Raw genomic sequence first — 27,119 nt, 5'->3', positions numbered from 1 at the left:
ATTAATCCAACTTGGTCATGGTATAGAATTCTTTTATATGTTGCTGGATTTGGTTTGCTAGTATTTTGTTGAGGGTTTTATCTATATTCATAAGGAATGTTAGTGTGCAGTTTTCTTTTCTTGTGATGTTTTCTCTGGTTTTGACAGAGGATAAAATGGCTTCATAGAATGATTTAAGAAGTTTTCTCTCCTCTTCTATATTGTTGAAGGATTGATATTAATTCTTCTTTAAACATTTGATAGAATTCATCAGTGAACCACTCAACTGGGTTTTAGTTTTTCTTTGTGGGAAGTCCTTAAGATACTAATTCAATACAGTAGTTTTTCCATGACAACTAAAGTGAACATTTATCTCACAAATACCTATTGATATTTGATTATTCGGCCAACCCTTCTCCTATGTAATATCCAGATAGAAAGGGATTTTGATATACTTACTTATAACCTTTTTTCTTTTGTTAAAGGTTTGTGATTATTGCAGAATCACTAAGCCATGGCATCAAAGAAATTTGCTGTTAAAGTAAGTAACATTTAATAATCTTCATAAAAATGATCAGTCACTGTCTAATATAACTGAATTCTGTGTGAACTGAAAATTGAACCACTGAACTTTCCTTCTACTCCTTGAATTTGAGAATGCTACTTGAGAACACATTGAAAATTTTGTATTTTAAGAATGAAACGGAGGATAATATTAACAGTTTATGTAGTTATGGGAGTTTCTTGCATAAAATCTGTTGTAATATGCCTTTTTGTCATAAGTTAGTCCTTAATGTTAAAAATTATCCCTCATATTGATGTCCATATATGATTTCTGTTCATGATGAAGCAGATAAAAGGTCACTGGAAAGAAATAGCCAGCAAATGCTGCACCTAGGTGGATGTCAGGAGAGAATTCTCTTGGCTGAGTGCCCTCTCTAGTTTTCTTCTTGTGTCTCTTCTCTCTCCCCTTTTGGCTGGGGCTGAGACCTTCACCATGCGGAGAGATAGGAAGATTTCTGTGTGAGTAATGGTGGAGAATGAGAGCAGAAGAATTAATCAGTAGTGTATGGTCTTGGAGATATTTTCGTATGTATTGGTTATTCTTTAGGACGTTTTCTGATTGCTAGTGTTATATATATATTTTTTTTAATCTTCATTTTATTGAGATATATTCACATACCACGCAGTCATACAAAACAAATCGTACTTTCGATTGTTCACAGTACCATTACATAGTTGTACATTCATCACATAAATCAATCCCTGACACCTTCATTAGCACACACACGAAAATAACAAGAATAATAATTAGAGTGAAAAAGAGCAATTGAAGTAAAAAAGAACACTGGGTATCTTTGTCTGTTTGTTTCCTTCCCCTATTTTTCTACTCATCCATCCATAAACTGGACAAAGTGGAGTGTGGTCCTTATGGCTTTCCCAGTCCCATTGTCACCCCTCATAAGCTACATTTTTATACAACTGTCTTCAAGATTCATGGGTTCTGGGTTGTAGTTTGATAGTTTCAGGTATCCACCACCAGCTACCCCAATTATTTAGAACCTAAAAAGCGTTGTCTAAAGTGTGCGTAAGAGTGCCCACCAGAGTGACCTCTCGGCTCCTTTTGGAATCTCTCTGCTACTGAAGCTTATTTCATTTCCTTTCACATCCCCCTTTTGGTCAAGAAGATGTTCTCCATCCCACGATGCCAGGTCTACATTCCTCCCCGGGAATCATATTCCATGTTGCCAGGGAGATTCACTCCCCTTGGTGTCTGATCCCACGTAGGGGGGGAGGGCAGTGATTTCACCTTTCAAGTTGGCTTAGGCAGAGAGAGAGGGCCACATCTGAGCAACAAAGAGGCATTCGGGAGGAGGCTCTTAGGCACAACCATAGGGAGGCCTGGCCTCTCCTTTGTAGCAACCGTCTTCCCAAGGGTAAAACCTATGGTAGAGGGCTCAACCCATCAAACCACCAGTCCCCTATGTCTGTGGTCATGTTAGCAACCATCGAGGTGGGGTAGGTGAATACCCCTGCATTCTCCACAGGCTCCTCAAGGGGGCACTACATCTTTTTTTCCTTGTTTTTCTTTTTTTTTTTTTTTTAACTTTCCCTTCTTTTTTAAATCAACTGTATGAAAAAAAGTTAAAAAGAAAACAAACATACAATAAAAGAACATTTCAAAGAGACCATAACAAAGGAGTAAGAAAAAGACAACTAATCTAAGATAACTGCTTAACTTCCAACATGTTCCTACTTTACCCCAAGAAAGTTACCTAATATAGCAACATTTCTGTGAACTTGTTCCTACTATATCCATCAGAAATTAACAGACCATAGTCATTCCTGGGCATCCCCAGAACGTTAAATAGCTTATGTGTTCTTCTTGGATTATTGTTCCCCCTTCCTTAATTGCTCTCTATTGCTAGTTCCCCTACATTCTACATTATAAACCATTTGTTTTACATTTTTCAAAGTTCACATTAGTGGTAGCATATAATATTTCTCTTTTTGTGCCTGGCTTATTTCGCTCAGCATTATGTCTTCAAGGTTCATCCATGTTGTCATATGTTTCACGAGATCATTCCTTCTTACTGCCGCGTAGTATTCCATCGTGTGTATATACCACATTTTATTTATCCACTCATCTGTTGAAGGACATTTGGGTTGTTTCCATCTTTTGGCAATTGTGAATAATGCTGCTATGAACATTGGCGTGCAGATATCTGTTCGTGTCACTGCTCTCCGATCTTCCGGGTATATAGCGAGAAGTGCAATCGCTGGATCGAATGGTAACTCTATATCTAGTTTTCTAAGGAACTGCCAGACTGACTTCCAGAGTGGCTGAACCATTATACAGTCCCACCAACAATGAAGAAGAGTTCCAATTTCTCCACATCCCCTCCAGCATTTGTAGTTTCCTGTTTGTTTAATGGCAGCCATTCTAATTGTTGTTAGATGGTATCTCATTGTGGTCTTAATTTGCATCTCTCTAATAGCCAGTGAAGCTGAACATTTTTTCAAGTGTTTCTTGGCCATTTGTATTTCCTCTTCAGAGAACTGTCTTTTCATATCTTTTGCCCATTTTATAATTGGGCTGTCTGTACTATTGTCATTGAGTTGTAGGATTTCTTTATATATGCAAGATATCAGTCTTTTGTGAGATACATGGTTTCCAAAAATTTTTTCCCATTGAGTTGGCTGCCTCTTTACCTTTTTGAGAAATTCCTTTGAGGTGCAGAAACTTCTAAGCTTGAGGAGTTCCCATTTATCTATTTTCTCTTTTGTTGCTTGTGCTTTGGGTGTAAAGTCTAGGAAGTGGCCGCCTAATACAAGGTCTTGAAAATGTTTTCCTACATTATGTTCTAGGAGTTTTATGGTACTTTCTTTTATATTGAGATCTTTGGTCCATTTTGAGTTAATTTTTGTGTAGGGTGTGAGGTAGGGGTCCTCTTTCATTCTTTTGGATATGGATATCCAACTCTCCCAGCCCCATTTGTTGAAAAGACCATTATGACTCAGTTCAGTGACTTTGGGGGTCTTATCAAAGATCAGTCGGCCATAGATCTGAGGGTCTATCTCTGAATTCTCAATTCGATTCCATTGATCTATATGTCTATCTTTGTGCCAGTACCATGCTGTTTTGGCAATTGTGGCTTTATAATAAGCTTCAAAGTCAGGGGGTGTAAGTCCTCCCACTTTGTTTTTCTTTTTTAGAGTGTCTTTAGCAATTCGAGGCATCTTCCCTTTCCAAATAAATTTGATAGCTAGCTTTTCCAAGTCTGCAAAGTAGGTTGTTGGAATTTTGATTGGGATTGCATTGAATCTGTAGATGAGTTTGGGTAGAATCGACATCTTAATGACATTTAGTCTTCCTATCCATGAACATGGAATATTTTTCCATCTTTTAAGGTCCCCTTCTATTTCTTTTAGTAGAGTTATGTAGTTTTCTTTGTATAGGTCTTTTACATCTTTGGTTAAGTTGATTCCTAGGTACTTGATTTTTTTAGTTGCTATTGAAAATGGTATCTTTTTCTTGAGTGTCTCTTCAGTTTGTTCATTTCTAGCATATAGAAACATTACTGACTTATGTGCATTAACCTTGTATCCCGCTACTTTGCTAAATTTGTTTATTAGCTCTAGTAGCTGTATCGTCAATTTCTCAGGGTTTTCTAGATATAAGATCATATCATCTGCAAACAATGACAGTTTTACTTCTTCTTTTCCAATTTGGATGCCTTTTATTTCTTTGTCTTGCTGGACTGCCCTGGCTAGCACTTCCAGCACAATGTTGAATAACATTGGTGACAGCGGGCATCCTTGTCTTGTTCCTGATCTTAGAGGGAAGGCTTTCAGTCTCTCACCATTGAGTACTATGCTGGCTGTGGGTTTTTCATATATGCTCTTTATCATGTTGAGGAAGTTTCCTTCAATTCCCACCTTTTGAAGTGTTTTTATCAAAAAACGGATGTTGGATTTAGTCAAATGCTTTTTCAGCATCTATTGAGATGATCAATTGATTTTTCCCTTTTGACTTGTTAATGTGTTGTAAAACATTGATTGATTTTCTTATGTTGAACCATCCTTGCATGCCTGGAATGAACCCCACTTGGTCATGGTGTATGATTTTTTAAATGTGTCTTCGGATTCGATTTGCAAGTATTTTGTTGAGGATTTTTGCATCTATATTCATTAGGGAGATTGGCCGGTAGTTTTCCTTTTTTGTAGTATCTTTGCCTGGTTTTGGTATTAGATTGATGTTAGCTTCATAAAATGAGTTAGGTAGTGTTCCATTTTCTTCAATGTTTTGAAAGAGTTTGAGTAAGATTGGTGTCAGTTCTTTCTGGAAAGTTTGGTAGAATTCCCCTGTGAAGCCATCTGACCCTGGGCATTTATTTGTGGGAAGATTTTTGATGACTGATTGGATCTCTTTGCTTGTGACGGGTTGGTTGAGGTCTTCTATTTCTCCTCTGGTCAGTCTAGGTTGTTCATATGTTTCCAGGAAATTGTCCATTTCTTCTACATTATCCAGTTTGTTGCCATACAGTTGTTCATAATATCCTGTTATAATTTTTTTAATTTCTTCAGGATCTGCAGTTATGTCACCTTTTTCATTCATTATTTTGTTTATATGGGTCTTCTCTCTTTTTGATTTTGTCAGTCTAGCTAGGGGCTTGTCAATCTTGTTGATCTTCTCAAAGAACCAACTTTTGGTGATATTTATTCTCTCTACTGTTTTTTTGTTCTCTATGTCATTTATTTCTGCTTTAATCCTTGTTATTTCTTTTCTTCTACTTGGTTTAGGATTGGTTTGCTGTTTGTTTTCTAGCTTCTTCAGTTGATCCATTAGTTCTTTGATTTTGGCTCTTTCTTCCTTTTTAATATATTCGTTTAGTGCTATAAATTTCCCCCTCAGCACTGCTTTTGCTGCATCCCATAGGTTTTGGTATGTTGTGTTCTCATTTTCATTTGTCTCCATATATTTAGCAATTTCTCTTGCTATTTCTTCGTTAACCCACTGATTGTTTAGGAGTGTGTTGTTCAATCTCCAGGTATTTGTGAATTTTCTAAGTCTCTGATGGTTATTGACTTCTAATTGTATTCCATTGTGGTCAGAGAATGTGCTTTGAATAATTTCAATCTTTTTAAATTTATTGAGGCTTGTTTTTTTTTCCAGCATATGATCTATTCTGGAGAAAGTTCCGTGAGCACTAGCAAAGTATGTGTATCCTGGTGATTTGGGATGTAATGTCCTGTATATGTCTGTTAAATCTAATTCATTTATCAGATTGTTTAGGTTTTCAGTTTCCCTATTGGTCTTCTGTCTGGTTGATCTATCTATAGGAGAGAGTGATGTGTTGAAGTCTCCCACAATTATTGTGGAAACATCAATTGCTTCCTTTAGTTTTGCCAGTGTTTCTCTCATGTATTTTGTGGCACCTTGATTGGGTGCATAGACATTTACGATTGTTATTTCTTCTTGTTGAATTGCCCCTTTTATTAGTATGTAGTGGCCTTCTTTGTCTCTCAAAACATCCCTGCATTTAAAGTCTATTTTATCTGAGATTAATATTGCTACACCTGCTTTCTTTTGGCTGTAGCTTGCACGAAATATTTTTTTCCATCCTTTCACTTTCAGTTTCTTTGTGTCCCTGTGTCTAAGATGAGTCTCTTGTATGCAACATATTGATGGTTCATTTTTTTTTGATCCATTCTGCGAATCTGTATCTTTTAATTGGGGAGTTTAATCCATTTACATTCAACGTTATAACCGTGAAGGCATTTCTTGAATCAGCCATCTTATCCTTTGGTTTATGTTTGTCATATTTTTCCCCTCTCTCTATTAATATCCTTTATTGTACCCATCCCGAATCTCTTTAGTACTGAACCTTTCTCCAAGTCTCTCTGTCCTTTCTTTGTTTCTCTGTCTGTAGGGCTTCCTTTAGTGTCTCCAGTAGGGCAGGTCTCTTGTTAGCAAATTCTCTCAGCATTTGTTTGTCTGTGAAAAATTTAAGCTCTCCCTCAAATTTGAAGAAGAGCTTTGCTGGATAAAGTATTCTTGGCTGGAAATTTTTCTCACTCAGAATTTTAAATATATCGTGCCACTGCCTTCTCGCCTCCATGGTGGCTGCTGAGTAGTCACTACTTAGTCTGATGCTGTTTCCTTTGTATGTGGTGAATTGCTTTTCTCTTGCTGCTTTTAGAACTTGCTCCTTCTCTTCTGTGTTTGACAGTGTGATCAGAATATGTCTCGGAGTGGGTTTATTTGGATTTATTCTATTTGGAGTTCGCTGAGCATTTATGATTTGTGTATTTATGTTGTTTAGAAGATTTGGGAAGTCTTCCCCAACAATTTCTTTGAATACTCTTCCTAGACCTTTACCCTTTTCTTCCCCTTCTGGAACAGCAATGAGTCTTATATTCGGATGTTTCATATTATCTATCATATCCCTGAGGTCCATTTCGATTTTTTCAATTTTTTTCCCCATTCTTTCTTTTATGCTTTCATTTTCCATTCTGTCATCTTCCAGGGCACTGATTCGTTGTTCAACTTCCTCTAGTCTTGTACTATGAGTGTCCAGAATCTTTTTAATTTGGTCAACAGTTTCTTTAATTTCCATAAGATCATCCATTTTTTTATTTAGTCTTGCAATGTCTTCTTTATGCTCTTCTAGGGTCTTCCTGATATCCTTTATATCCCGTACTATGGTCTCATTGTTCATCTTTAGTTCTTTGAGTAGCTGCTCTAGGTGCTGTGTCTCTTCTGGTCTTTTGATTTGGGTGCTTGGGCTTGGGTTATCCATATCGTCTGGTTTTTTCATATGCTTTGTAATTTTCTGTTGTTTTTGGCCTCGTGGCATTTGCTGAACTTGATAGGGTCCTTTTAGGATTTGTAGACCAATTGAAGTCCTTATCTCTAATTTATCAGATCTACAGCTTCGTGGAGTACACTTTCTCTAACTAACCAGCAGGTGGCGTCCACAAGCCACCTGTTCTCCACAAGCCAGTTCTCCCCTGCTTAGCCTTTGTGGTGAGTGGGGGAGTGAGTCTTGTGGGGTCCAATTGGTGTACCAAGCTTGCATGTGTAGTTGGTGTTGCCTGCCCTGTATATGGGGCGTGTTTCTGGGCAGTCAGGGATGGGGGGTGGCTCTGACAATCAAATCTTCCTGGTGATCCTAGAGTTTTAAAGCTGCTGCAATAGTCTAATCCTTCAGTTCAGTCCTGCCACAGTTTGTCTCTGCCACTGACCCACAAGTCCTTGGTATTGGTGTATGGCTCCTGAGACTTGCAAGTGGGCCCCTCTTCCAGGCTGTGCACCCCGGGTCCTCTGTTGAGGGATGACTGTGCTATGTCACAGGTGAGTGCCGTCCCCCAGGGCAGTTCTGGGCTGCTGGGCTGTGTAGGGAGGCTCCCAGTCTGCTGAAATGATGGCTGAATGAGGCTTTGTTAATTCACACTGCTCCTCCTTCCCAACTCTAGGACAATCAGCTGAGGTTGCAGGGAAGGCTAATGTCCACGCCCAGTTTTGTGGTGTGTGCCTGTTATTTGAAGCACTTCCGTCACACTGGGTTGTCTGGGGCAGCTCTGGGCTATGGGGCTGGCGATGGGCAGGAGTGTTTCCTGTCCACCAGGATGATGGCTGTGAGCGGACACCCCCCTTTTCTTGGGAAGTTGTGGTGTTTAGTGAATTTTCTCAGCCAGTGGATTATTGCCTTTTGTCTCAGAGCTCTATTAGCTCTGCTCTTGTCTTGACCTGCCCAAATTGCAAGTCTTTGAAGCTTTCTGTATTAGGCTTCTTAGAGTAATTGTTTTAGAAAAAGAAAAAAGGATTAAAAAAAAGGGCCCTCCTCAGAGATCTAATGGTCTATTGAAATGCTAAGAGACAAAGCAATTAGGGCCATTAAGGAATGGTCCACAGGGCAGAGAGATCAGCTTTTCTTCGGGATTTGCATATGCGCCTCAGGGCCTGAGGTCTGCCCTTCCCCTTTCTATGTTCACCAGAACTCCAAAAATCCTCCGCTTTTATTTTGGAGTTTTTCGTGTTGTTTTTTTCTATGCCTGTCTCCTCTCTGCTGGGCTGGCTGCTCTCAGATTCTCTGGTGTCTGGTCTCAGTCTATGTATGGTTGGAGTTTGGATCAGTAGAATGAGTTTCTGATAAGGGCTGCCACTGCAGTTCTCCCTTCTCCTTCCCGGAGCTGACAGCCCCTCCTCCCACGGGACTGAGCCTGGCAGGGAGGGGCGCGGGTCCCCTTGCCGCAAAAACTTACAGATTTCGCTGATCTCAGCAGTTACACGTTTTCATGAGTGTTGTATGAAGTATGCCCAAAGTCAGATTGCTCTGTGGTGTCCAGTCCATGCAGTTCCTGGCTTTCTACCTACTTTCCTGGAGGAGTAACTAAAACATACAGCTCACCAGTCCGCCATCTTGCCCCGCCTCCTGCTAGTGTTATATTAAAGGCAAATTCAAAACAACCAAATAAAAAATTATAAGGTTAATTGGTTGATCAGAACAGAATATTTAATATGCAATTCTATTTTATTTTCAACCTCACTGCTTATTTAGATTTACCAACGTATTTATGAATTTCATTGCTCACAATTCCTGTATCCATATATTCTTTAGTATCCCTTTCTTTGAAGGTCCATAAGTTGTCAAGCTCCAGTAATTGTCTGTCTAGAATTTTTATTTTGATCTTTATCCAGAAAGATATTTAGTTGGATATAGAATTCTAGTTTGAGCATTGCTTTCCCTCAGCACTTTAAAGATATTTTTCTTTTGTTTTCTGGAAACTTTTATTGTTGATGAGAAGTATTTTAGGAAACTGTTATAGCTTAAAAACCACCCTAAAACTTAGTGGTTTCAAATACTAGCCATTTTAGTATCTGTCACCATTTTGTAATTTGCCCAGCATCCTTGGATGGTTTTCTTCACCATTTGATACTGACAGGAGCTATAGTTAGCTGGGGGCTCAACTCACTGAAGTGTCTTAGATAGAATACTCATATGGCTGGCAGCTTGTGCTGGCTGCAGTTGGAATCTCACCTGGGGCTATTAATTATAGCCCTTCAGTTCTCACCTCCATGGCTAGCTACCTTTGTGGCTGGGGCATTGCATACCAAATGACTGAGTTTTAAAGATAGTGTCCCAGAACACAGGTTCCCAGAAGAAAGAAGTGTAAGTTTCCAGTCCTCTTAAGGCTTGGGCTCAGAAACCCTAGTTGCCACTTCTGCTGCCTTCTATTGGTGAGAACAGACACAGGTCCAGACCAATTTTGAGGGAAGCTACAACTCTTGACGTGTATATAGGGAAGAGGAGATTGTTGGGGTGTATCTTTAGAGACCAGTTACTAGAGAAGTCTGTGATGGTCTAATTGATTCCTTTTGTGGTTATCTGTCTTGAGTCTCTAGTTGTTCTTAACATTTGGTCTTTGTCTTTGATGTTTCTTCTGTAGTTTCACTATGAACTCTCTAGGTATAGGCTTGTTTTTATTTATCTGGCTTAGGATGCAATGTCTGTCTTAAATTTGAAGACTCAAGTCTTTTATCAGTTTTGGAAAATTCTCGACCGTTTTCTCTTTAGGTAATGCTTCTCATTCTTTCTGTTCTCTTATCCTGGAACTCCTATAAAAAGTTGGTTGAGGATTAATTTGTATAAGACCGATCAACTGCAGGCTAGTGTGTATTCAGAAAAGGACTGGGCCTCTTGTGTAGCACTGTTGAAACTGGTTTTGACTCAGTAGGGTTCACAAAGCTTGGACTCTAGACCCCTGATTATAGTCAAGATGGGTCTGTTGACTTCCAAACCACAAACTCCAAATGTGGCAAATTCTACTTCCGTATTGCCCTGTCTCACAGCTGTGCCTACAAGCCTTGGAACCCTGGGTGTTGCCCAACCAAGAGTATAAAGGAGGATAGGAATAGAGGCAGGGTTCTGGCACATCAGATTAAAGGTTCTACACTCATCCTGTGGTGATTGTATCCCTGCATCTGATCACAGAGGCAGGGGGCTGGTACTTCCCTAATCACTTACCTCCAAAGCCCCACAACCTAAGTGTTGGGATCCTGGTCTCAGAGTTTGACATACTGCAGTGTCCTTCCCCAGGGGGTGATGGGCAGCTGAGGTCCTGCACACCTGCAACTGATGCTGTCACCATGTGCCTTCCTGCTCTAGGAGTGCCTCTGGTGCATGCTGCTTGGCCTTTTGCCCTTTCCTATTTTTCTTCTCTTTCTCTTTTTGCACTTCCACTGGAGTGCTTTTTATCAGACCTCTTTTAGTTCATGAATATCACTCTTCATTAGTATTTTATCTGCTCTTTAACCTCTTTATTTTTAGTGACTGGATTTTCATGGAGACTTTGGCTGTAATTTTTTTTTAATTCAAATTCTACCAGTTTTTATTTATAGTACTTGTCCTATTTTTAAAATATGGTTCCATTTCCTTCTTTTATCACCTTAAACATTTTCTATTGGTTTATTTTATAGTCTCTTTTAGATTGCTGTATTATTTCAGTTCTTTACTACTTGGAGAGTAAATTGGTTATTGAAATTGCTGGATTGTTGCTTTATGTGATTGTAATTTTTAATTGTGAGCTTATTTTCAGTCACCTCCTTGTTCCTCCACCCATACACACACACTCACACACACACACACACACACACACACACACACACACACACACGTACATGGGTAGAAGACTTACAAGTCCTAGTCCTGCAGAGCAGTTGAGCAGTTTATTTCTGCTGGAGCCAGTGGTTTTGGACCAGATTTTATATTAATGGCATGGTTTAGGATTACACCACTTTTCAGGTAGCATAAATTTAGAATCCACAACTGAGTCAGGCATAAGCTTGGTGTTTTTAGTATTTTTTACTATTTCCTATTTCTTTGCTGTTTTCCCCTCTCCTCCCCAATCCCCAGACCCTAGGTGGATGTGAAGCTTCCATGTTGCTTTCCTTGGTCAGTGAGCAGAGAGTTCCTAGCTGCCTTTTCATGAAGCCTGCAGTTCCTCAAAAGAATGAAGGAGAAGGCTCTATTGATCAGCTTTTGCCCCAAGAAATTTATAGTTTTGGTTATGGACAGGCTTGCACATAAGAACCAGAGGGTATTAAATGACATGCTTTACAAATTGAGTACTTATGTATGTACTGAGCATTGTATTACTAAAATAATACAAAGAATTAAAAGTTGAGTTTTTCACAACTCTGGGTTTAATTGAAATGAGCTCACCCCCAGCTCCTCTTTCTCTAATATCTCACTTGGGCTTTAGGACATCAGCTCTCAGCCTTCCTGGCACCTATGACCTGGCTCCCAAATATTCTGATACCCAGGCTTAAACCTTAAATTCATGATTATTGATTAGTCTAGTTACAGTTTTATTGATTTTGTTAGTCTTTTCAGAGAGCCAATTTTAGGCTTTGATTTTTTGTTTTTCTGTAGTATATTTGTTTTCTATAGTTTTGATTTCTTTTCTGATCTTCATTATTTCCTTCTACTTTTTTTTGAGTTACTCTCTTCCTTTTTCCAGCTTCTTAAGTTGGAAGCTCAAATAATTTATTTCCAGCCTTTCATTTTTGGTCGTATATGCCCTTAAAGCTATAAATTTCCCTCAAGTTATCCCTGCTTTAATTGTATCTCTCATGTTTTGATAGAGATGCAGCTAAAGTAGGGATGTTGTTATCATTCAGGTCAAAATAATTTCTCATTTTCATTGTGATTTGTTTTTTAATTCTTGGCTTATTTAAATGTATGTTGTTAATTTCCAGATATTTTGGGATTTTTTAATAATCATTTAATTCCTCTATTTTGGTAAATGTTGCAGAAGCACTTGAAAAATGCCTAGGGTTTTCAGACGCAATGAACTATATGTATCAGCTGGGTCAAGTTTGTTAATTGTGTTATAAAAATCTGCTATGCATTCACTAACATTTTGTCCACTTGTTCCATTGGTTGAAAGAGGTAGATTAAAATCTCCAGTGATTTTAGATTTATGTATTTGTCCTTTCAGTTTTTTTGATTTTTGCTTTGTATATTTTGATGTTATATATAGATTGTATGATATAGTCTTTATTTGGGATTCCTCGAGAAAACATGTGTCCTCTCTTGTTTCTTAAAGCCAGTCATTCAAAAAGCCCTCTCCTGTGCACAGAGTTTCCAGTCAGCATTTAGGTGTCTGTCCTTAATTATGAATGGACAAAAGAGGATCACCAGGGATTTAAGGAAAACTTGGAATATGAGAAACAGAGTCCAAAGTGAATGAGCAAATTTGGGGAAGTCAGAGATATTCTAAGGAGCAAAAGAAGACTTCAGAAACATTATAATTAGTATCTTCAGAGCAATGAAGGAAGCTATTATAACCATGAAACAACATCAGGATGTTATTAAAAAAAGAGAAATTTCTGAAACTAGGAAAGCACTCTTCTAAATTAAAAATATAGAAATGAAAATCCCATAAATTATTGGAAGAAGGCCAAGGAATCCCCCCAGGAAGTAGGAAAAAAAGATGAAAAATGGGGCAGAAAACATGGGAATAGTAGAGATTCCAGTCTTGCTATGAAAAATTGGAGTTCTAGAAAGAGAAAACAAAGAAAATGGTGTAGAGGAAAATTATAAAAGAAATAATAAAAGAAAATTTACCAGAAATGAAGGGTGTAAGTTTCCTGTTTAAAGTAGTAGATACCCTGCAGAGCCAATAAACAGAGTTATACCTAGCCATCATCCTAAAATTTCAGAACACTGGTGTGCCGGTTTGTATATATTGTGTCCCCCAGAAAAAGCCATGTTCTTTGATGCAGTCATGTAGGGGCAGACATATTAGTGGGGATTAAGTTGGAACGTTTGGATTAGGTTGTTTCCATGGAAATGTGCCCCACCGAACTGTGGATAATAACTCTGACTGGATAATTTCCATGGAGGTATGGCCCCGTCCATTCAGCAGGGGTCATAATTAGTTTACTGGAGCACTATATAAACTCAGACAGAAGGAGTGAGCTTGCTACAGCTAAGAGGGACACTTTGAAGAATGCACAGAAGGTGAGAGAGTAGCTGCAGATGAGAGACAGTTTGAAGATGGCCGTTGAAAGCAGACTCTTGCTCTGGAGAAGCTAAGAGAGGATGGGCACCCCAAGAGCAACTGAGAGTGACATTTTTGAGGAACTGCAGCCTAGAGAGGAACGTCCTAGGAGAAAGCCATTTTGAAACCAGAATTCTGGAGCAGATGCCAGCCACGTGCCTTCCCAGCTAACAGAGGTTTTCTGGACACCATTGGCCGCCTCCAGTGAAGGTACCCAATTGTTGGTGACTTACCTTGGACACTTTATGGCCTTAAGACTGTAACTGTGTAACCAAATAAACCCCTTTTTATAAAAGCCAATCCATTTCAGGTGTTTTGCATTCTGGCAGCATTAGCAAACTAGAACAACTGGGAATATAAAAGAAAAAGAGATCAGATGCAGAGGTTAACAATCAGAAAGGCCCCAGCCTTCTCAACAGCAGCATTTGGGAACTAGGAGACGGTGAAACAATTCCTTCAGTATTCTAGGGAAAATGGTTTCCAACCCAGAATTCCATTCCTGACCTAACCCTCAATCACATGTTAAGGTGGAATAAAGACATTTTCAGAGGTGCAAAGTTTAAGAAAAACTTACTTCTAATGTACCCTATTTCAGGAAGGAAATGGTCTTCCAAAACAAAGGAGTAAACATAAAGAGTGAGATATGAGATCCAGGAAATAGGGAATCGAACAGGTGAGAGCCTAAGGCAAGACCAGGATGCTCACTGTGATCTATTCCAAGAAAACAGCCAGTCCAATTTAGAAGGACACAGGGTTCCAAGAGGGCTGTCTCCAACAAAAATGAAATGGATAAAATCCTTCGTGTATTTGAGTTTGTTGAGAGGTGATTCTTAGGTCTCTCAGAGAGTGTGGGTATGATCTAATGATGGGAATACGGGAAACTAAACAGAGGGAAATGATGTAACCCTTACCTCTAGCAAAGAATAGAATGTGCAAGACAGGAAGGTAAACATAGTTCACTACATGGCTCAGCTTTGAACAATGTCTACATTTCATAATATTGTGAACTCCAGATATTGGAATACTGGGAAGGAGTTATGCATGTGAGCGGCGTGTGTGTGTGTAAGTAAGCATTAAGTCCTCATAGTATATAAAACCGAAATTTAAAAAAATTGTATTATGAACATAATATTTAGAAATATGGTGGTAAATGCCAGATTAATTAGTGTTCAGTGTGGTTGCCCCTGGTGAGTGAGAGCCAGGGTGGTGGAGGCAGGATGGGGCAAAAGAAGATTGTTTTTGATGGATCATTTTAACCTATGCATATGCATTACAATGATAAAAATTTAATGAATAGATGAAATTTAAAAGGAATTAACTAACCTTGGCAAATTTTTCATACACATGCATCTACTGTCAACTGTCTGGGTTGAAAAATACTTGGGTAGAGCAAAGTCTCCAAAGAAACAGAAAAACTAATGGATGCCAAATATTTTACCACTTGCGTTATGGTTATTTAGTCTAAGACTTCCCCTAATGTGGTATTAATTATCCATTCAAGCAACTTATCGTTCTCTAAACGAAGAAAGATCTTCTGACCTTCCTGCATGAGAGGGCTTCCTCCTCTTTTTTTTTTTTTTTTTTTTTTTTTTAATCATCATTTTATTGAGATATATTCACATACCACGCAGTCATACAAAACAAATTGTACTTTCGATTGTTTACAGTACCATTACATAGTTGTACATTCATCACCTAAATCAATCCCTGACACCTTCATTAGCACACACACAAAAATAACAAGAATAATAATTAGAGTGAAAAAGAGCAATTGAAGTAAAAAAGAACACTAGGTACCTTTGTCTGTTTGTTTGCTTCCCCTACTTTTCTACACATCCATCCATAAACTAGACAAAGTGGAGTTTGGTCCTTATGGCATTCCCAATCCCACTGTCACCCCTCATAAGCTACATTTTTATACAACTGTCTTCGAGATTCATGGGTTCTGGGTTGTAGTTTAATAGTTTCAGGTATCCACCACCAGCTACCCCAATTCTTTAGAACCTAAAAAAGGTTGTCTAAAGTGTGCGTAAGAGTGCCCACCAGAGTGATCTCTCGGCTCGTTTTGGAATCTCTGCCACTGAAGCTTATTTCATTTCCTTTCACATCCCCCTTTTGGTCAAGAAGATGTTCTCCATCCCACGATGCCGGGTCTACATTCCTCCCCGGGAGTCATATTCCACGTTGCCAGGGAGATTCACTTCCCTGGGTGTCTGATCCCACGTAGGGCGGAGGGCAGTGATTTCCCCTTTCAAGTTGGCTTAGCCAGAGAGAGAGGGCCACATCTGAGCAACAAAGAGGCATTCAGGAGGAGACTCTTAGGCACAAATACAGGGAGGCCTAGCCTCTCCTTTGCAGCAACCGTCTTCCCAAGGGTAAAGCTTATGGTAGAGGGCTCAACCCATCAAACCACCAGTCCCCTATGTCTGTGGTCATGTTAGCAACCATGGAGGTGGGGTAGGCGAATACCCCTGCATTCTCCACAGGCTCCTCAAGGGGGCACTACATGTTTTTTTTTTTTTTTTCCTTGTTTGTCTTTTTTCTTTTTTTTTAACTTTCCCTTCTTTTTTCAAATCAACTGTATGAAAAAAAAAGTTAAAAAGAAAACAAACATACAATAAAAGAACATTTCAAAGAGACCATAGCAAGGGAGTAAGAAAAAGACAACTAACCTAAGATAACTGCTTAACTTCCAACATGTTCCTACTTTACCCCAAGAAAGTTACATAATATAGCAACATTTCAGTGAACTTGTTCCTACTACATCCATCAGAAATTAACAGACCATAGTCATTTCTGGGCATCCCCAGAACGTTAAATAGCTTATCTGTTCTTCTTGGATTATTGTTCCCCCTTCCTTAATTGCTCTCTACTGCTAGTTCCCCTACATTCTACATTATAAACCATTTGTTTTACATTTTTCAAAGTTCACATTAGTGGTAGCATATAATATTTCTCTTTTTGTGCCTGGCTTATTTCGCTCAGCATTATGTCTTCAAGGTTCATCCATGTTGTCATATGTTTCACGAGATCGTTCCTTCTTACTGCCGCGTAGTATTCCATCGTGTGTATATACCACATTTTATTTATCCACTCATCTGTTGAAGGACATTTGGGTTGTTTCCATCTCTTGGCAATTGTGAATAATGCTGCTATGAACATTGGCGTGCAGATATCTGTTCGTGTCACTGCTTTCCGATCTTCCGGGTATATACCGAGAAGTGCAATCGCTGGATCGAATGGTAGCTCTATATCTAGTTTTCTAAGGAACTGCCAGACTGACTTCCAGAGTGGCTGAACCATTATACAGTCCCACCAACAATGAATAAGAGTTCCAATTTCTCCACATCCCCTCCAGCATTTGTAGTTTCCTGTTTGTTTAATGGCAGCCATTCTAACCGGTGTTAGATGGTATCTCATTGTGGTCTTAATTTGCATCTCTCTAATAGCTAGTGAAGCTGAACATTTTTTCATGTGTTTCTTGGCCATTTGTATTTCCTCTTCAGAGAACTGTCTTTTCATATCTTTTGCCCATTTTATAATTGGGCTGTCTGTACTACTGTCATTGAGTTGTAGGATTTCTTTGTATATGCAAGATATCAGTCTTTTGTCAGATACATGGTTTCCAAAAATTTTTTCCCATTGAGTTGGCTGCCTCTTTACCTTTTTGAGAAATTCCTTTGAGGTGCAGAAACTTCTAAGCTTCAGGAGTTCCCATTTATCTATTTTCTCTTTTGTTGCTTGTGCTTTGGGTGTAAAGTCTAGGAAGTGGCCTCCTAATACAAGGTCTTGAAGATGTTTTCCTACATTATCTTCTAGGAGTTTTATGGTACTTTCTTTTATATTGAGATCTTTGGTCCATTTTGAGTTAATTTTTGTGTAGGGGGTGAGGTAGGGGTCCTCTTTCATTCTTTTGGATATGGATATCCAACTCTCCCAGCCCCATTTGTTGAAAAGACCATTATGGCTCAGTTCGGTGACTTTGGGGGCCTTATCAAAGATCAGTCGGCCATAGATCTGAGGGTCTATCTCTGAATTCTCAATTCGATTCCATTGATCTATATGTCTATCTTTGTGCCAGTACCATGCTGTTTTGGCAACTGTGGCTTTATAATAAGCTTCAAAGTCAGGGAGTGTAAGTCCTCCCACTTCGTTTTTCTTTTTTAGAGTGTCTTTAGCAATTCGAGGCATCTTCCCTTTCCAAATAAATTTGATAACTAGCTTTTCCAAGTCTGCAAAGTAGGTTGTTGGAATTTTGATTGGGATTGCATTGAATCTGTAGATGAGTTTGGGTAGAATTGACATCTTAATGACATTTAGCCTTCCTATCCATGAACATGGAATATTTTTCCATCTTTTAAGGTCCCCTTCTATTTCTTTTAGTAGAGTTATGTAGTTTTCTTTGTATAGGTCTTTTACATCTTTGGTTAAGTTTATTCCTAGGTACTTGATTTTTTTAGTTGCTATTGAAAATGGTATCTTTTTCTTGAGTGTCTCTTCAGTTTGTTCATTTCTAGCATATAGAAACATTACTGATTTATGTGCATTAATCTTGTATCCCGCTACTTTGCTAAATTTGTTTATTAGCTCTAGTAGGTGTATCGTTGATTTCTCAGGGTTTTCTAGATATAAGATCATATCATCTGCAAACAATGACAGTTTTACTTCTTCTTTTCCAATTTGGATGCCTTTTATTTCTTTGTCTTGCCGGATTGCCCTGGCTAGCACTTCCAGCACAATGTTGAATAAAAGTGGTGACAGCGGGCATCCTTGTCTTGTTCCTGATCTTAGAGGGAAGGCTTTCAGTCTCTCACCATTGAGTACTATGCTGGCTGTGGGTTTTTCATATATGCTCTTTATCATGTTGAGGAAGTTTCCTTCAATTCCTACCTTTTGAAGTGTTTTTATCAAAAAGGGATGTTGGATTTTGTCAAATGCTTTTTCAGCATCTATTGAGATGATCAATTGATTTTTCCCTTTCGAGTTTTTAATGTGTTGTAATACATTGATTGTTTTTCTTATGTTGAACCATCCTTGCATGCCTGGAATGAACCCCACTTGGTCATGGTGTATGATTTTTTTAATGTGTCTTTGGATTCGATTTGCAAGTATTTTGTTGAGGATTTTTGCATCTATATTCATTAGGGAGATTGGCCGGTAGTTTTCCTTTTTTGTAGCATCTTTGCCTGGTTTTGGTATTAGATTGATGTTAGCTTCATAAAATGAGTTAGGTAGTGTTCCATTTTTTTCAATGTTTTGAAAGAGTTTGAGTAAGATTGGTGTCAGTTCTTTCTGGAAAGTTTGGTAGAATTCCCCTGTGAAGCCATCTGGCCCTGGGCATTTATTTGTGGGAAGATTTTTGATGACTGATTGGATCTCTTTGCTTGTGATGGGTTGGTTGAGGTCTTCTATTTCTTCTCTGGTCAGTCTAGGTTGTTCATATGTTTCCAGGAAATTGTCCATTTCTTCTACATTATCCAGTTTGTTGCCATACAGTTGTTCATAATATCCTCTTATAATTTTTTTAATTTCTTCAGGATCTGCAGTTATGTCACCTTTTTCATTCATTATTTTGTTTATATGGGTCTTCTCTCTTTTTGATTTTGTCAGTCTAGCTAGGGGCTTGTCAATCTTGTTGATCTTCTCAAAGAACCAACTTTTGGTGATATTTATCCTTTCTATTGTTTTTTTTTTCTCTATGTCATTTATTTCTGCTTTAATCCTTGTTATTTCTTTTCTTGTACTTGGTTTAGGATTGGTTTGCTGTTCATTTTCTAGCTTCTTCAGTTGATCCATTAGTTCTTTGATTTTGGCTCTTTCTTCCTTTTTAATATATGCGTTTAGTGCTATAAATTTCCCCCTTAGCACTGCTTTTGCTGCGTCCCATAGGTTTTGGTATGTTGTGTTCTCATTTTCATTCGTCTCTATATATTTAGCAATTTCTCTTGCTATTTCTTCTTTAACCCACTGATTGTTTAGGAGTGTGTTGTTTAACCTCCAGGTATTTGTGAATTTTCTAAGTCTCTGATGGTTATTGACTTCTAATTGTATTCCATTGTGGTCAGAGAATGTGCTTTGAATAATTTCAATCTTTTTAAATTTATTGAGGCTTGTTTTATGTCCCAGCATATGATCTATTCTGGAGAAAGTTCCGTGAGCACTAGAAAAGTATGTGTATCCTGGTGATTTGGGATGTAATGTCCTGTAGATGTCTGTTAAATCTAATTCATTTATCAGATTGTTTAGGTTTTCAATTTCCTTATTGGTCTTCTGTCTGGTTGATCTATCTATAGGAGAGAGTGATGTGTTGAAGTCTCCCACAATTATTGTGGAAACATCAATTGCTTCCTTTAGTTTTGCCAATGTTTCTCTCATGTATTTTGTGGCACCTTGATTGGGTGCATAGACATTTACGATTGTTATTTCTTCTTGCTGAATTGCCCCTTTTATTAGTATGTAGTGGCCTTCTTTGTCTCTCAAAACATCCCTGCATTTGAAGTCTATTTTATCTGAGATTAATATTGCTACACCTGCTTTCTTTTGGCTGTAGCTTGCATGAAATATTTTTTTCTATCCTTTCACTTTCAGTTTCTTTGTGTCCCTGTGTCTAAGATGAGTCTCTTGTATGCAACATATTGATGGTTCATTTTTTTTGATCCATTCTGCGAATCTATATCTTTTAATTGGGGAGTTTAATCCATTTACATTCAACGTTAAAACCGTGAAGGCATTTCTTGAATCGGCCATCTTATCCTTTGGATTATGTTTGCCATATTTTTCCCTCTCTCTATTAATATCCTTTATTGTACCCATACCGAATCTCTTTAGTACTGAACCTTTCTCCAAGTCTCTCTGTCCTGTCTTTGTTTCTCTGTCTGTAGGGCTCCCTTTAGTATCTCCAGTAGGGCAGGTCTCTTGTTAGCAAATTCTCTCAGCATTTCTTTGTCTGTGAAAAATTTAAGCTCTCCCTCAAATTTGAAGGAGAGCTTTGCTGGATAAAGTATTCTTGGCTGGAAATTCCTCTCACTCAAAATTTTAAATATATTGTGCCACTGCCTTCTCGCCTCCATGGTGGCTGCTGAGTAGTCACTACTTAGTCTTATGCTGTTTCCTTTGTATGTGGTGAATTGCTTTTCTCTTGCTGCTTTCAGAACTTGCTCCTTCTCTTCTATGTTTTACAGTGTGATCAGTATATGTCTCGGAGTGGGTTTATTTGGATTTATTCTATTTGTAGTTCGCTGAGCATTTATGATTTGTGTATTTATGTTGTTTAGAAGATTTGGGAAGTTTTCCCCAACAATTTCTTTGAATACTCTTCCTAGACCTTTACCCTTTTCTTCCCCTTCTGGGACACCAATGAGTCTTATATTCGGACGTTTCATATCATCTATCATATCCCTGAGGTCCATTTCGAGTTTTTCAATTTTTTTCCCCATTCTTTCTTTTATGCTTTCATTTTCCATTCTGTCATCTTCCAGGTCACTGATTCGTTGTTCAACTTCCTCTAGTCTTGTACTATGAGTGTCCAGAATATTTTTAATTTGGTCAACAGTTTTTTTAATTTCCATAAGATCATCCATTTTTTTTATTTAGTCTTGCAATGTCTTCTTTATGCTCTTCTAGGGTCTTCTTGATTTCCTTCATATCCCGTACTATGGTCTCATTGTTCATCTTTAGTTCTTTGAGTAGCTGCTCTAGGTGTGTCTCTTCTGGTCTTTTGATTTGGGTGCTTGGGCTTGGGTTATCCATATCGTCTGGTTTTTTCATATGCTTTATAATTTTCTGTTGTTTTTGGCCTCGTGGCATTTGCTGAACTTGATAGGGTTCTTTTAGGGTTTGTAGACCAGTTGAAGTCCTTATCTCTAATTTATCAGATCTACAGCTTCGTGGAGTACACTTTCTCTAACTAACCAGCAGGTGGCGTCCACAAGCCACCTGTTCTCCACAAGCGAGATCTCCCCTGCTTAGCCTTTTTGGTGAGTGGGGGAGTGAGTCTTGTGGGGCCCAATTGGTGTACCAAGCTTGCGTGTGTAGTTGGTGTTGCCTGCCCTGTATGTGGGGCGTGTTTCTGGGCAGTCGGGGAGGGGGGGGTGGCCCTAACAATCAAATCTCCCTGATGATCCTAGAGTTTTAAAGCTACTGCAATAGTCTAATCCTTCAGTTCAGTCCTGCCACAGTTTGTCTCTGCCACTGACCCACAAGTCTTTGGTATTGGCGTATGGCTCCTGAGACTTGCAAGTGGGCCCCTCTTCCAGGCTGTGCACCCCGGGTCCTCTGTTGAGGGATGACTGTGCTATGTCACAGGTGAGTGCCGTCCCCCCAGGGCAGTTCTGGGCTGCTGGGCTGTGTTGGGAGGCTCCCAGTCTGCTCAAATGATGGCTGAATGGGGCTCTGTTAATTCACACTGCTCCCCCTTCCCAGCTCTGGGACATTCAGCTGAGGTTGCAGGGAAGGCTAATGTCCACGCCCAGTTTTGTGGTGTGTGCCTGTTATTTGAAGCACTTCCGTCACACTGGGTTGTCTGGGGCAGCTCTGGGCTATGGGGCTGGCGATGGGCAGGAGTGTTTCCTGTCCACCAGGATGGTGGCTGTGAGCGGACACCCCCCTTTTCTTGGGAAGTTGTGTTGTTTAGTGAATTTTCTCAGCCACTGGATTATTGCCTTTTGTCTCAGAGCTCTCTTAGTTCTGCTCTTGACTTGACGTGCCCAAATTTCAATTCTTTGAAGCTTTCTGTATTGAGCTTCTTAGAGTAATTGTTTTAGAAAAAGCAAAAAGGATTTAAAAAAAAAAAAAAAAAAAAGGCCCTCCTCAGAGATCTAATGGGTTATTGAAATGCTAATAGACAGAGCAACCAGGGCCATTAAGGAAAGGTGCACAGGGCAGAGAGATCAGCCTTGCTTCGGGATTTGCATATGCGCCTCAAGGCCTGATCTCCGCCCTTCCCCTTTCTGTGTTCACCAGAACTCCAAAAATCCTCTGCTTTTATTTTGGAGTTTTTCGTGTTGTTTTTTTTCTATGCTTGTCTCCTCTCTGCTGGGCTGGCTGCTCTCAGAGTCTCTGGTGTCTGGTCTCAGTCTATCTATGGTTGGAGTTTGAATCAGTAGAATGAGTTTCCGATAAGAGCAGCCACTGCAATTCTCCCTTCTCCTTCCTGGAGCTGACAGCCCCTCCTCCCCCGGGACTGAGCCTGGCAGGGAGGGGTGCGGGTCCCCTGGCCGCAAAAACTTACAGATTTCGCTGATCTCAGCAGTTCCACGTTTTCATGAGTGTTGTATGAAGTATGCCCAAAGACAGATTGCTCTGTGGTGTCCAGTCCACGCAGTTCCTGGCTTTTTACCTACTTTCCTGGAGGAGTAACTAAAACATACAGCTCACCAGTCTGCCATCTTGCCCCGCCTCCTTCCTCCTCTTTTTGACTGCTGTGGTCCTGGGCTGGAACTCTTCCTTATAATTGCCTCTTAGCATAGAGCTCCAGGAAATGGCAGCTGTGGATATGAGAGTCCTTGTAGCCACAGCTCCCAGGGTCTGTTGACTTCTGGGCCATTGCAGCTTATGGCAGGGAGATATAGGTCCTTTGCTTCAGGGACTCCTTTCTGAATTGGAAGTAGTGGAGGCAGCAAGCTTGTTTTCCCAAAGCTCCATAGCAACCTTGAGCTTAAGCTCTGCACCTACCCCAGTATTTTAGAACTTCCAAAGCTATAAGCTCTTTAGTGTGTGGGGAGATGTCCAGATTAGGGACCGGCAATGTATGGCCCCCAAGCCAGCTGCTTGTTTTGTAAATAATGTTTTATTGGAACACAGCCACACTCATTTGTTTACATATCGCCTATGGCTGCCCTCATGCTACCATGGCAGAGTTGAGTTGTTGTGACGAAGACCTCATTGCCTGTAGAACCTGAAATGTTTAAGAAAAAATTTTCTGACCCCTAATCTAGTGTAGCAACTGTCCAATAGAACTACAATGTTTGCTACATACATAATTTAAATTTTTCTAGTAGCCACCACATTAAAAAAGGTAAAAAGAAACAGATGAAATTAATTTTATTAATATACTTATTTAACCTAATATATTCAAAACATCATCACTTTAACAGTTAATCAATATAAAAATTATGAACAAGGTAGTTTACCATCTCTTTTTCATAGGAAAACTTTGGAATTCAGTGTGCATTCTATATTTAAACCACATCCTAGTTCCCATGGACCTCATTTCAAGTGTTCAATAGCCACCCGTGGCTAGTGGCTGCTGTGTTGCTCAGCACAAATTCTAAATGACTGCATTCTCTGTTCTCCCACCTCCTTGCACCTTGTTGGAGTAAGTAATGAGGTTACCTTGGGTGAAATTGCCTACAGGGGTGGGGTAAATTAGCAAGGACAAGGCAAGGCTGTTTCCTTTCCAAGTGGAAGCTTGAAAGATAGACAAGGACACATAATGTATTAATCATGGATGTTTATCCATTGAAAGAGAAAGTCAAATGAAAAGCACTTTGAATAACACATATGGTTAAATTGTCAAATCCATATACATGGTGTCTGCCTTCAAAAAGTTTGTGTCCATTCTCTGTTTTAGAGGTGTTTAAAAAACTAGACAGCTTTGCCAGGCCTTACTCCCAATAATAATTACATCTTATGGTTTTAAGTATTCATGTGGGGTTGCAGTGAAACAGTACTGTGAAAGTTTCCTACCTCATTGTCTGTTTCTGTTTGTAGATCATTTCCTCTGCTTCCTGCATCTGTTTTCTTGGATTAGTTAGGTATTACACCAAAGTCTAGAATTCTCTTGGCTACAAAGCTTGCTCTGCTGCTTCCCCTCCCCCCAGTCTACTTTATTGTGGGTGGGAAAATTTTTGTTGGGAGGGCTTGATTAATTAGAAGGGATTCCTGGCTTCCTTGGGGTGGCAGCCTGGGAAGATTACAGAACCTGGTTTAGTGACAGGCTGATCTGTATTTAAGGAAAAACTGGGACCAGCCAGATTGCCCTGGAATGTGGCTCTGGCTTTGTCTTCTTCCACAGGGAATGTGTAATGACCCCCTCCTCCTCCTTCCCACCCTGTCTAGGAGACTTAAAGCTTTTACTTTTGCTGTTGATAGTTGTCTACTTTTTATTCTAGAGGAGGAGTGGGGGATGGATTGGAATTTTGGATAGAAAGTCTGAGTCATTTTCTAAATCTAAAATAACGGGTTTAAACTGTTATTAGTGTTTAGGAGGAGGGGATTTTCCGTTTTTAAAATTTTTAAATGTCCTTGCATCTTCACTATCTTTTTCTTTTCACTTCTTTGCAGCAATTACAGTTTTATGTTCTGCTCTGAATTTCAGTTTACCTTAGTCTTTGCATTCCTTAGAACAACCACAGAAAAGAGAAATATGTCCAAGAATCTTTATAGCAAAAGTGAAAAGTAATGATTTAAACTTCCAAAGAAAGTTGAATAGCAAATGGATAATCATTAGGCCTTTGTCTTGCTAGGTTGCCTGAATGATAAACTTAAATTCTGTGTCCCCTGAGTTTTTAGTCTACCTAAGGGAGAATGTGGTACGAACTTAGTCTTCAGGGCTCCTTTGAAAATTGATGCATTGCTTTTGTGTATTACATTGAAAAAATGATGTATGCAAATATTTTCATGTCAGTTGGGATCTAGATACTGATTTTGTACTAAACTTTAGGAAAGAATGAAACTGGCAGGCCCTAACAGAATAAATCACACAATTTAAAGATCGCTATGGGTTGTTTTTTTTTTTTAAACCAGAAATAAATTTGAACGAGGAGGGTGCAACCTTTATCCCTGAGAATATTTTTATAAAGACTTTGTCTTTGCAAAACTTTTCCTGGTGACAGAAGTACATCTGTATTTCTTCTCTTAATACTTAAACTCTCCATCTTCCAGTTTCTCCTTAATTCTGCCTGTTCCTTGGAAGAGCTTTAAATTTTAAAGGCATATAGGACCAAGGAGAATTTGCCTAGTTAGTTTGATGAAATGATCAAACTAAAGTAGATGGTTATTCACCTCCCAAGCCCCCATTTATATTATCTGTTCTATTTAAGCTGGACACTGTATTCAACCAAGTGGATGCTGATAGAAATAAAATTCATAAAAAAGTTCACTGAGAGTCTCCTGATTAATTTTGCCATAGGCTTAAAGCTTTTAGGTACCTTCTCAGGGCATTTGCTTTGAGTGTTGTGACTTTGAAACAAAGATTTCTGTGGACTTGAAATGAAGCTACCTTTTCAGAGTGTTCTCTCCTGCCTTTCTGGCCAGATACCCAGTTTTCTGGACTGTATTTTCTCCCCTTATGCCCATATGTTTATTCTTTTGTTTGGATGATTAACAAATTATTATATACAGCCCTGATTTCTCATTTTCTTTTCAATGTCAACTTTCTACCAGCCTCCGAGAACTTGCTGCCTAAATTGATTCTTAAAACCTCAAACTGAGAAATGAGCTTACCATAGTTTCCCTTTTGCTTTTCCAGAGCTTTTCTTTTTATAGTTTGTTTTGTTTTGTTTTTCTTTGCAAGTCTCTGGTGCTACTCTCACATGCTCTAGGCTTGCCAAATTATGATATCTCCTTGTCTTTCATTCAAAGTTACCTATTTAATGCATCCATCTTCTGCTCAGTATCTTGAATTTGCTCCTTCTCATCCCATTTCTTGCAAATTCAAGCTTTTATCATTTTTGTTGTGTTCATTTCCATGTTAGTCTGTGAACCATCTCTGTGCCTTCCTTGTCCTGCTAGTCCAGTTCATTTAGGCAAGTGACAGGATAATGTTTTCTTAACTCCCCTTTTCATCATGTTACTTCCTTGCTCAAGTGCTCAGAGTAGTTTCTTTTGTTTAATCAGATCTAATCCAAACTCTCCAGCTAGATTAAAGACCCTCTGATAACCACTCTCCCTTTCATATTTAACTTTGACTCATTTTTAGGAACTTGGGATCATGGCCCATCTATTCCTTTGAAACAGATTTATTTGCATTTCCTGTAGCGATCTGGCCTGTGGTCATCTCTCTTGTTATTGCTCACTTTTTCTTTCTTGGTCCAGGCCCATGTGCTTTTTTTCAGGCTGGACCAGTGACTCCCTTCTTTGGCACACCATCCACATTTTTCCCCCATGATTATGCTCTCACGTTACGTTCCTTCCACCATTATGTGTAGCTGTATTGTCACTTTTTACATTTATTCTCTAATTGTTTTATGTATACATATACACACTCTTACACTTGCCCTAGTACCAACCACATGGTTATTCTCCAAGATGAGGGACCTGCCTTCTGCTCCCTGAGTCATCCTGGACATTTCTGAAGCTCCCAGTACCCCTGGCTTTCCCTGTTACCAAGAAAAGTTTCTTTCCTCATGGCTCGTGGAGAACAGGGAAGTAACTCCAGCTTCGAGTTACTTCTTACTGTCCCTTTTCAGTTCCAGTCAGGAAATGTTGTAATCTTCAATTTGTGGTATTTTTTTTTTTTTCTTAAAAAAATTTCATCTCAACCTATTTCTCCTTTTAGGAGTCCACAGTTCCACTTTGAAAATATTTTTAATAATTCTTTTGAAAACAGCCTCCACTAATAACCAAAA

General features: G+C 39.1%; 1 protein-coding gene across 1 annotated transcript in view; it reads left to right on the top strand.

Moving 5' to 3' along the window:
• LOC119516178 (SLX4 interacting protein) overlaps positions 1-27,119 on the top strand; it is a 196,154-nt gene that overhangs the window by 16,568 nt on the left and 152,467 nt on the right. The window contains 1 exon segment of the mRNA XM_037812422.1: positions 465-520. Within this exon segment, the coding sequence (XP_037668350.1) occupies positions 494-520 (27 nt within the window). The 5' untranslated portion in view covers positions 465-493.

This window comes from Choloepus didactylus, chromosome 19 (genome assembly GCF_015220235.1).
Source record: "Choloepus didactylus isolate mChoDid1 chromosome 19, mChoDid1.pri, whole genome shotgun sequence".
Lineage (NCBI taxonomy): Eukaryota > Metazoa > Chordata > Mammalia > Pilosa > Megalonychidae > Choloepus > Choloepus didactylus.
The sequence above is the reverse complement of the archived record's forward strand: the minus strand, read 5'-3'. Positions and strand labels throughout refer to the sequence as shown.